At 47.8% G+C, this 10981-nt stretch overlaps 1 protein-coding gene across 1 annotated transcript; it reads right to left on the bottom strand.

Annotated features, from left to right (window-relative positions):
* Positions 1 to 756: 756 nt before the first annotated feature.
* On the bottom strand, positions 757 to 4352 carry LOC112101757 (cytochrome P450 26A1). The gene is made up of 7 exons (XM_024192618.2): positions 4164 to 4352; positions 3699 to 3923; positions 3163 to 3450; positions 2763 to 2912; positions 1828 to 1962; positions 1322 to 1477; positions 757 to 1098 (listed from the first exon to the last, which is right to left on the bottom strand). Exons 1-7 carry the CDS (start codon positions 4350 to 4352, stop codon positions 757 to 759), a joined length of 1485 nt encoding a protein of 494 aa, XP_024048386.1.
* Positions 4353 to 10981: the final 6629 nt, after the last annotated feature.

Here is a 10981-nt window from a genome sequence, read left to right as displayed (position 1 = left end):
TTGCATTTATTAAGGTGGCTTGGTTAAGCCTCAGTATCTTTAACAAGTGAACTGTTTTGACTCCAGTTGGAGTCTTCTCATTAGACTTGTGAGTGCAGGAAGAATGGAGGCTAAAATGCAAGAGAACCCCCTCCCCTTAATAAAGGTTGGGGGGAACCCCACAAACAAGAATTTGAATTAGTGTTTATACCCCCGAGCAGCTAAATTAGTATAAGGAAAAAAGCCACTAGAGATATTTGAAGCAAAGCATCTTCAAAAATAAAAGTTTATTTTAAGTCATAATAATCCATAAACTTTGAACACAAAACCTAGTATCAAAAAGTAATCTGAAAACACATTCTCCTGGCTTAAATATAAGCCATGTGTGTATTTTGGTCACAGGATGTGCAGTTAAGTCCCATGGTTTCATGCTTGTTAAAAGTTTAAGGGTCTCTGAATACATACACTGTCCTTAAACTCCTTCAAAATGCTAAAATGGATAAGCTTTCAACAAGGTTCTTAAATAAGAGGGAAACATTGTGTTTCTGTAGAAATAAGTTACCTAATTATGGACCACACTGACCCATAATTGTAGTGCTTGAACAACACATCAACCAAACTTAGGACATTTAGTAGATTTTTTTAAAATTTTTTAAAAAGACATAAATAACTATTATACATTTACAAGTTAAATATTTAATATTGGATTTAGGTTTCTATAAAAAGCTATGTGTACTTTAAATGCTATAGAATTTCATCCAGAAGTAACCTTTGACCTCAGATTTGGCCATTGAAACCTATGAATTTGGTAGGCAAGTTGTCCACTGGATACACTATGGGACCAGTTTTCATTGTAGGAGGTCCATTTAACAGCTGCCAGTCACAATTCCGAGCCAACTCCACGGTAAATATTTTGAGAAGGATTTTTGCAAACTCTTTGCCCACACAGCTTCTCAAGCCTCCTCCGAAAGGGATGAAACTGAACCTGGAGGAATCTTCTGGAGAGGGAGACATGAAGCGATCAGGGTCAAATTCATCCTTGTTGGTGAAGAAGTCTGCAACATCATGTGTATCACAGATACTGTAGATAACGTTCCAACCTTTAGGAATCTGGTAACCCTGTTTAAAAAAAAAAGTTAGGAAATTCCAATATGTGAAGACTTCAAGCTTAGAGGCAGATGAATGCCAAGATTTTACAGAGAAATAAAAATCCCTGTATATATTGTCAGTTTTACTTGCTTTCAAATAATTACTATGGAGGGGGGGGAGGGGAAAAACACAACACAACACTACAGCCTGTGAAGGGGGTTTTGCTTCTATTAAATCAAGTAGCCCAGCTTACATTTAACTCAAAAGTCTTGAGCGCAACTCGAAATCCTCCAGGTACTGGTGGACTCAGCCTAAGGGTCTCTTTGATGACACAGCCTGTGTACTTCAGCTGTTCCAAGACTTCTATATCCAGTTGTTTGTCATCTTGGTTCATGCTGCACAATAAACCCTAGGAAAAGAACATGGTTAACATAAGACTATGCACATAAAAGTCAGGCTGCAGTTTGTGTTAGCGGGACATTGCATTGCCATCAGTAATGGGGTACAAACTAGTCAAACTCCCAGTTATCACAAGAGAAAGGGCTCCCCAAACAAGCTTGAATCATTGCAAATCTCATTTTTCAAATGGAGAATTCAGCTCTTCCTGGTTAAGTTGTTTTAATAAGGGGCATTAACTTTGCTTAATTAAGAGATTTATTCTCTAGTCCGTTAAAATGAATACACTCCCTCCTCACGAAGAAGGAACAAACAGTAAACTGAATACAGAGGAATTTTAACTTCCACAGAGAAGACACCCACCTTCATTTGTAGCTCCTTTCTCACTTTTTGCAGAACAGCCCGGTGAAGACCTAAGAAGGTGATTAGAGATGTGGCAGCACTGGCCGTGGTTTCATGCCCTCCAAACAGAAGTTCTGTTGCAGATTCTTTTAGCTCCTGAGACAAAGAGCAGGATGTTTGGGTTTACACCCCCCCACACACACACACACCCTATTGTTTTAGGTACTTGACACCACACTGCACCGCCAGACTCATGGCTTTCTCCGCCCCTACACAAATGCCCTTCTAAAACTGCACCTCCCGTAAAGCAGAGAGGAAATGCCGCATTTAAATGCCACCAGTGATTAGCGATATTCCTAGGCTCCACATCTACAGGCTGCGTTTTAATATAAAGCCACAGAAAGGCACGGGAGGCGGGAGAAGATGAGCAGAGACTCCTTGTCCGGGAAGGGATTTTGGAGAACCGATGGCTTACGGAAAGAATTGCCCTGGCTTTGCACACGTCATGTTGCGCCGTTCAGACAGCCCGAGCACAAGGGGGGGAAAGCACCGAGAGGGGTTTCGATCGCTCTGCGAGCAGGATGTGCCCTGGGAGCCCACGATCCGGGGCGGCTGGGACAGAATTCCGGTAGCTCCAGAACCCGGGCTGCTCCAGGGACGGGAGGGACTGGAGCATCTTCCTCAACTCTAGCGGGGGGAGACCACTCATGGGTCGCCATCGTCCGAAATCCTGGCCCTGAAGCTGTTCCCCTGACTAAGCCGAGGATTTGCCACCCTGATCTTCCTTCTCCCGGACACCGCACTGCGGGGGGAGGGTACACTTCGGGCCCGATCCTGCTCCCATTACATCAACAGGAGCGATGCCACTAAGTTTGAAGGAAGCAAAAATCAGGCCTTTGGTTGGGGCAATGCAGTGGTCCCCGTGGCAGGGCCGCCAGCTCCCGCGGGCATCTCACCTGCATGTTCAGCGGCTCCCCGTTGTCCTGCGTGTGCTCCATCAGCAGCTGCAGCGCGTCCTTACAGCCGCCCGCGGGCTGCTTACGGGCCATCTTCGCCCGGATGTTTTCCTCGATCTTGGCGTGGATGAAGTTCCGCGCCCGCAGGCCCTGGGGGCGGAGAAGGGAGCCAAAGGGCTGCGGGTCATCCCGCTGCCAGGCCGTCCCCACACGCCCGTCACCCACGCCGTACCAACCCCCTGGGAGCATGCTCCCAAACCCTGCCCCCCAATTTCAGCTGCCATCGCCGGGCACCTAGTGCCAGCCCCCCGAGCCAGGGCTGCCCCTGCGGCATCGCCCCCCATAGGTACCTGGAACCCCCCACCCCAGAGCTAGCCCCAATCGCGGGCGGGAGCGTTACCCGGTAAAGCCCGCTGAAGGGCACATCGATGGGCAGGGAGAAGAGGTTGCGGATCATCTCCTCAAAGGCCTCCACCAGCTGCTGCTCGCTGTCCTGGTCCGTGTGACGCGGCTCGAAGCCCAGCAGGATCCTCATGGCGATGCGGAACATGAGGCGCTTCACTTCGGGGTAAACTAGGAGGCAGGAGCCGCCGCTGCGCAGCCAGCGCGCCAGGCAGGCGTTCACCTCCTCCTGGATGCCGGGGACGTAGTGCTGCAGGGCCTCCCGGGAGAAAGCCTTCATGATCACCTGGGGGAGACGAGGAAGGCTCAGGCCACCGCTCCGCGCGCCACTGCGCCGCCCCAAGGGAAGAGCGCGCCGGAGCCGGAGCTCAGCCCGGCTGGACAGGGGAGCGCACACCCGCCCCAGCCGCACAAAGGGCACCACTCCTGGAGCTTTGAGAGCGCACAGGCGGCAGCCCCGGCCGGATGCAACCGGGGAGCTGCAGCCCAGCTCGCAGGGCAGGTGGGGGGGAAAGGTAGCGGGGCTCGCGGTACCTTTTTGCGGTGCTTGTGCTGCCCGTCGTGCAGGTTGGAGAGGCAGCCCGACCCCAGGATAGTGCGTACCGAGGCCGGCCACTGCACCGACACCAGCCGATGCTCCCCGAGCAGGATGTGCCGCACGTTCTCGGCCCCCATCACCCGCACGGTGGGGCGCCCGAAGAGGTGGGTCTTGTAGATAAACCCGTATTTCCGACGCTTCATCTGGAGAAACTTCCGCCGCTGGAGGGAGAGAAGTGCAGTGACAGCGGGGCTCCGGGCCAGCCGCCCGCCCGCCTCCCCGGCTAGCACTGCCCTGCTCTGGCTACCTGGAGCTCAGCGCACCCAGGAGCCGCGACAGCTGCTGCCGCCAACCTGATCCCACAGAAGGAGGAACCGGCTCCCCGAGTCGCCCCTGGCTATTCCGAGGGGCTGCCCCTTCCCGAAGCCGGGCGGAGGCAGGGAGAGCTCACGGGGCCTTACCTGCAGCACCAGTTGCAGCGTCTCCCCGAAAAAAGGGAGCCCCATGGTGCCCGGGGGCAGCGGCAAGCTGCCGCCGGGCTCCCGGCCGCTCACGCAGTACAGATTCCACAGCTTCACCGCGGCCAGGAAGAGCAGCAGGGGCAGCAGGACGGTGCACAGAGTGCTGGCCAGCAAGGTGGAGAAGCCCATGGCTCGCGAGCAGCGCCTACAGCCCCTACCTGTCTCCGCGGAGCACAGCAGCTCACAGGCCAAGCCCCGCCGTGGGCCCCTTTTTATAGCCCTCCCCAGGTTGCTGCCCACTCCACCTTGGTCAGATAAATTAGTTCACCCAAAGTTCATCTTTAATTACGGATTGTGGCCTGGCTCCTCCCCCCGAAATCTTTAACTGTTTGTTTTGCGCGGTGGCTTCTCCAGGTCTCCCTCCTCCAGGAGCTACAGACAAGCCACAGAGCTGACTTTGAAAAGGTGCTAATTTCACCCGGACAATAGGGCTTGCGGGAGAGGGGGCCTCAGATCTCAGCTCCTTCAGGGCGCTACTCTGTAGCTCGTTGAATAATCATTAAAGGATGGAATGGGGGCAGAATTGCAAACAGCTGCTAGTTCAGCTCGTCAGGATCAAGGAAAGACCAGCTAATTAGCTGCATCCCTTTTACCTTTATTTATCACTCATTAAATTGAGTAAGAATATATTGACGCAGATTATAGAAATGCCTCGCTCACTTTGTCCTTATGCCCAGTTACATGGGAAAGCACATACGTGTTTATATTTTGCCTCTATGCGTGGTTTGATAACAACCATACACACAACAGATCTTTTTAAATCTCTCCTACTGCACTTTGCAGTTCAGCATTTGTTTTAAAGACCTGAGCCCCAGGCTAAAGGCGAAGAGCTGTGCGAGGAGTAGTTAATTGGACTTCGCCTGGTTCCGGGTTGGTGCTATTGCTCGTTAGCACAGTGGGAGCAAGTGGCGCAGACCCTGGACAGCACTAGCGGGGGACTGCGCGCTTTGAACATCTCCTCCAGGTTCTCCCTGGGTAGGACTGAGTTCCCACAACTCCAGCTGCAAAGCGCTGAGTTGGCTGGAACCCAGCTTTGGGTTTACAGGATAAAAACATAATTATGTCACTGGATCACGAACAGCCGCCGCTTCACCTTGTCCTCTCAAATTAGTGCGTGGCCTGAAGTTCACCTCAAAGGCCCAGCTTGTATTTATGGTCAGGTTCCTGAGAGGAATCAGCATCAGGCAGGAGTAAATTCTGAAACATATGATGCAGCGCTAATGGCAGGTTCAAACGCAGGTCAGCGAGGGAAGGCAAGGTTATATCAAAAAGTAAACATCCAGGCTATTGCCACCCACAGACTTTTATAGACGCTTAAATCATAGATCACAGCACCCGCAGACCTGCGCCTACGCGTGAGGTTTCTGGTGCTTCTCATCCTGGACCCTGGAGCATAGCTAGTCCTTACCCCGGGGGTGTTCTATGTGTGAATCTTTTCTTTTGCAACCTGCGGTGATGGGTTTGCCTTTTCAACAAGCAGAGCAGTACCCACCATCTGTCTGAATATAGATGGGAGGCAGATAACCCACAGGCCGCCATAACATTATGGGAAGAAGGCAGAGGAATTCGGCATACTCCCCAGCAGCAGTTTAATTCAGAGGGGGGCTAACTCTCCTGGCACAGAGGCTGGGAGATAGCTATGTGTGCCTGGAAAGCGGACTTCGCCCTGGCTATGTGCTCCCACAAACCGTACAGAGAATTGCCCAGGGTCTGACATTCATCTGTAGAGCATCCAGGAGGCAGGAGTGCTTCACAAATACTGGGAAATGTTTTAATGCGGAGCCGCTTTATATCACTGCGGTGCAAATCGGAATGGCAGGGCTGACTGCTGGGAAAGGATGTTCACGGGCGGTGGCTGCCACGGACCCTTCGCTCCTCCCACTCACGGCTGTAGATTTATAAGAGGTCGCTGTAAAGGAAAATACGATCAGGACTGGAATGACTATCTAGTTCGTTTGGGGATCCTGGCGTTATACCTTGGCGAAACCTTAAAAAATATGTTGGAGCAGAGTTGAAGTTCCCTTCTGTGCAACCAGAGACGTAGAACACAAGTACTTGTTGGTTGTTCGCCAAAAGAGCAGCCAGCTGCTAAAAGTTTCCAAAACACCGATCGCTCTGCCTGCTCTGTCATGTGCATCATCTCTGAACTGTATGCTTACACCCATCTAATTGCAATCGGTAGCTTTACAATCGGTAGGTATTGGTATTCGGAAACATGGTAGCTCCGGGGACACTATATAACATCTATCGGGGGTAGCCGTGTTAGTCTGTATCCACAAAAACAACAAGGAATCTGGTGGCACCTAATAGATTTATTTGGGCATAAGCTTTCCTGGGTAAAAAACATTTTTTACCCAGGAAAGCTTATGCCCAAATAAATCTGTTAGTCTTTAAGGTGCCACCGGACTCCTTGTTGTTTTTATATAACACCTACACAGATAACACCTGTCCAGAAATTACTGACTCGCGGTTACCGTTATTACTATAAATGCAGCAGTAAGTAGTTGAAGTATGACAAACACTTATCATAAAGTCTTACATTTGTATCTAGCTTAGGCACCGTTTCGTAGAAATACGGCAAATGAATACAAACAAGATCCTCGATAACCTTCAAATTACAGAACTTTTTCTCACCGTGTTTGTTGCTCACTACTTGGCTGAAATGACCCTCGCAATTTCTTTTGTAAATTAGTGACTAAGCTGGGAAATATTTAAAGGGGCACTCCGAGGTTCAAAGTAATATTTTTATCTAGAAAATGTCCTTGCATCTAATATTAATAATATATTAAAAGAGGACGAAGTTTCAAAATCTAAAGAGCTGTCACTGTTGTTTGTCATATGTTTATATATTTATTTATCCTATTTCACTCAGCTTAGACGGTACAAGTAAACTATTCAGTTTAATTTTTGTCTAGTCAATTTCGCTTTCTGATTCCCTGCCTAACCACAATAAACCTTCGAGCGCGATTTTTTTTAACGGAATCTAAATGTTATCTAATGTCTAATGTACCCCCTTCTATGTTTTCTGGAAGACATGACTCGGGGAGTATTTCTGCTTAGTATTTAGTAGCCTGGTTGCTTTGACAATACCTGGCAATGTAGTCGTTGTACGCCAATATTTCTATGCCGCATGCACATTCTTTTGACTGTTTCCTAGTTCTGGGACAAGACACTTAACCTATGCTTAAAAACGCAAATTTATTTCTAGATGGTGCAGCGTCAGCAAACGATCTGACCCGGGAGGGCTAAGGGCTTTTACAGTTTAGAGTTTAATTGAAATGTAGGTGAACTCCTAGTTCCTTAAAAAACATTTATCGGTAAAGGGTTGAAGCATATGGTGATTATTGTACATATGCCTGCATATAATGTAAACATGTGTATACGGGTTGTTTGCTGTGCCCAGACGTGATATATAATTGTATATTATATTATTTCAGCCTAAATTTAATCTGGTAAATTTCCCTATTTTCTGTTTAAAATGCTTAGTTTGTTCCCATTCCCCCACCCCCTCCTCTGACCTAAATAAACCAACCAGTGGTTACGTTGGCGGCTTCTGAGCCCTCCAAAGCTGGCAAGGCAGTTCTCTGCCTAATAGGGATGATCATTTTCTGGTGTCTCCGTATCCTCAGTGAATTGCGCTGGGAGCAGTGGCATGACCTCGGGGTTCTTTCCCATTCCCGTACTCTGACCTGCTTGTGACCTACAACACGGACCGTGACATCTGAATGAACTCTTGCCGGCAACTTCGCCAAGTTCACTGTCCATCAAATAACGAGATACGGTGGCCTGAGCACCGATAATTACCACAGGAAACCTTTATTATCGCCACAGCCATCTATTCTACAGTCGTCAGTCCGAAAAGAATCAAATGGTAAAGAGTGAAAGGGATAATTAAAGACATCTTGGAAGGGGGTCAAGAAATTAACAGCCTGATAGGAACAAACTTTGATTACAAGTGGTAATTGCTACACTTCACTTGCAAATGCTCATGTTTATTAGAAAAACAACATCAGTTTCAAGTCTTTTTTTTTTTTTTACTAGATTCACATTACGTTATTCAACAACGCGGTTACAGTGTTAGCGTTCAGGGTAATTTTTGAGCTTGGTCCTGAAGAATCGACGATTCCTTCTCATCCAAGCTGGGGGAGGAGGCTGCAGAGCTGCATTTGCCAGTCGGCTCCCCATCCGATTATTGCCTAGGTGAGCGGCCAGGTCCCACCGAAATGAAACGGAACTGGAGGTGGATCAAAGGTTCGCCTACTTTTCTTTAAGAGGATCACAATAGCGTCACTAGCGTTTGGATAGATCAGTTCAGTGGTTGTGCTAATTAAAGTTAGTCATTGACACTTGTATCCACCGCCTACTGATTTCCCCTCCGTTCACCACAAAGATTCACCTTAAAGACAAGGTCAGGAGGGCAGAGGCTTCTGGTTCACTAAAGGGTCAACCTGCCAACAACACTTAACTCCGACTTTCAGGACAACCTTTTCCAGATTTGACCTGTCACATTTGGTAGCCATGTTTCTGCTCTAGGTAGCTGAGATGTTGCATGGAGTGAAATTATGTTACCCGACTTTCTGATGTTTAATTAGAAATACTGATCCAGGTACGTTAGCTGGGCGGTGGCTGCTAACACTCTGGCTAACAGAATAATAAATCATTCCGGTTGGTTTTCAGGCAGTGGGTCACCATTTAAGGCAAGGGGGCTCAAATATTTTGACTTTCCTCATTTTGGGAGATTGCAGAAGGACAAGAAAGTTTATTTAGGGCAGAAGTGTCGTTGGAGAAATTATCCTAGGAACCAATGTGTCAGCCTTCACAAAGGGCAACTTCATCCTACGGATAACAGGTTTGGGGATGTAGGTGTTCTGTTCGACCTCTCAGCGATCTGATACATTTTAATATTACACAAGAGCTTGACCTAGAGCAGGAGTAGCCATATTTTCCATCAAAATGTATGAAAAGTAATTATCAGATGTTTCCATTTCCTTGCTTCCCCCCACCTTTTAGACAGACAGTATGTACTATGTGCCTTAGCCAAAGCCCAGCGAAGGCTTTCCATTGACACCAGTGGGCTGCCATCATGCCCTAAGTGAAAATGAAATAATGTATTCACTAATCTACACAAATAATACTTAGTATTACCCTAAACTCTCCTCTCAACGCTCCAATGTAACTGCCATTTCCATTCATGGACATGAAAGGTAGGCATCACAGACCTTTCATTTTACCATTACAAAATATCTGTGAGAAATTCTTTTACAAGGGGAAAAAGAAAAATACTGGAATTGAAGAGCAGGAAATGGCAATGCAGACAGTATTCAGAGACCCTCTAACAGATCAGTCAGCACCCAACCTTAACTCCACGTGAATCCATATTTAAGTCATTGTACACCATATGATGCATGACAAGTGGTCTTGTTGCTCAATGCTGCTCTGATAGTTACTGTAATGTGACTATCACTATAAATATTGAAATCATTATTCTGTTAGAAGGACCAGAGTGTATGCACAAGAAATGGTTTTCAATCTTTAAAATCAGGAACTTTTCAGCCAGAATCAAATAGTTAAATGTCCTGACTCTTTAAATGTTTATTTTAAAAAGATCACTTCCCTGTTGAAATCTGATTCTCTCATGCAGGTTTCAACCTGCAACTAAACTCTAGTCTAGGGCACATTTACTTTGAAAATGGGATTTAATGATGGATCCTTAATAATGGCAGCACAGTCCTTACTATGATAGTGTTAATGTACAATATTAATATACAGTACTATCAGAATGCATCTTTATCATATGGACTCTAATGGAAAGTGTCGGAGTGAGATGAAATACAAACAAACTCTTTACATTAATCTATCGGAAGTTAGAGAGTTATCAGAAAGTTACAGATAATTGGGATGTATCTGATAGGTTTGGACCTGTCAGGTTGCAGCGACCCCTTAGGTTTTTCTCTTTTTAAATATCCATGGAAATTTCTAAAAGGCTATGACCCAACGTGAAAAAACCCACTCCCCCCTTACAAATACATGTATCCCATACGGCATAACTTCTGCATGTGGAACAGGAAATTCCAGGCCATCTCTAGCCATGCACTGTAATGAAAATGTGCTAGAGACAGTTGTTTTTCTCTCCTTTCTGCATTATTCTCTATGCGATCAGAAGGAAGGGGGCAGGAGGGCTGATCAGGACAACAGTGTGGCTTGGAAGGCTGTTCAGTGGATAGGGCGTTCCCCTAAACTTTCAAGAGTCAGGTGAGAGGTAGCAGGTGAATCTAAATCCCCGGAGAGTCTGTTTTAAAATCTAGAACAGTTGGTTTCTTTCCCCCAGCCAACACCTCTAGGTCTGCCAACCCTTTGAAGTTTAAGGAAACTGCATACTTGGATCTTGGACTCTTTCTCGGTGGTTTGGACTCCTCGGAGTGCATCTGGGCCCTGGTTTTCCCCACCCCGGGTTCAGTGAGGATGGCACAAACCAAGCCTTTCTAATGTGCAAGCGGACGAAAAGGAGATCTCACCGGATTTGCTGCTGCATCCGGAGCCCCTCTCCTGTTGCCGTGGTGGGCAGCAGCAGGGCACCGAGAAGGAGGGGATGGATGGGCTAGGCCCCCTCTCAGAAGCCGGATCCCAGCCCCGCTGCAGGGCATTGCGAAAAGGAAACGGGCCCAGGGGCTCGTGTCGCGCTTTCTGTGTCCGGTCGGTACAAATCCTGGTGCTTGTCCCCCACGCCCGGCCCTTCTGAGATCTGCTACGGGCGGCGT

Source organism: Terrapene carolina, unplaced genomic scaffold (assembly GCF_002925995.2).
Source record: "Terrapene carolina triunguis isolate 2854851 unplaced genomic scaffold, T_m_triunguis-2.0 Scaffold95, whole genome shotgun sequence".
NCBI lineage: Eukaryota > Metazoa > Chordata > Testudines > Emydidae > Terrapene > Terrapene triunguis.
This window is presented reverse-complemented; position numbering and strand designations above follow the sequence as displayed.

Bases quoted from the DNA above. Each gene is read 5' to 3' on its own strand.
- LOC112101757 (XM_024192618.2), bottom strand. From the start codon at position 4,352: ATGGGCTTCTCCACCTTGCTGGCCAGCACTCTGTGCACCGTCCTGCTG. The intron at 3,924-4,163 runs GTAAGGCCCCGT...CTCTCCCTCCAG, and splicing joins CGCTGCAACTGGTGCTGCAG to CGGCGGAAGTTTCTCCAGAT. The intron at 3,451-3,698 runs GTACCGCGAGCC...CGTCTCCCCCAG, and splicing joins AGCACAAGCACCGCAAAAAG to GTGATCATGAAGGCTTTCTC.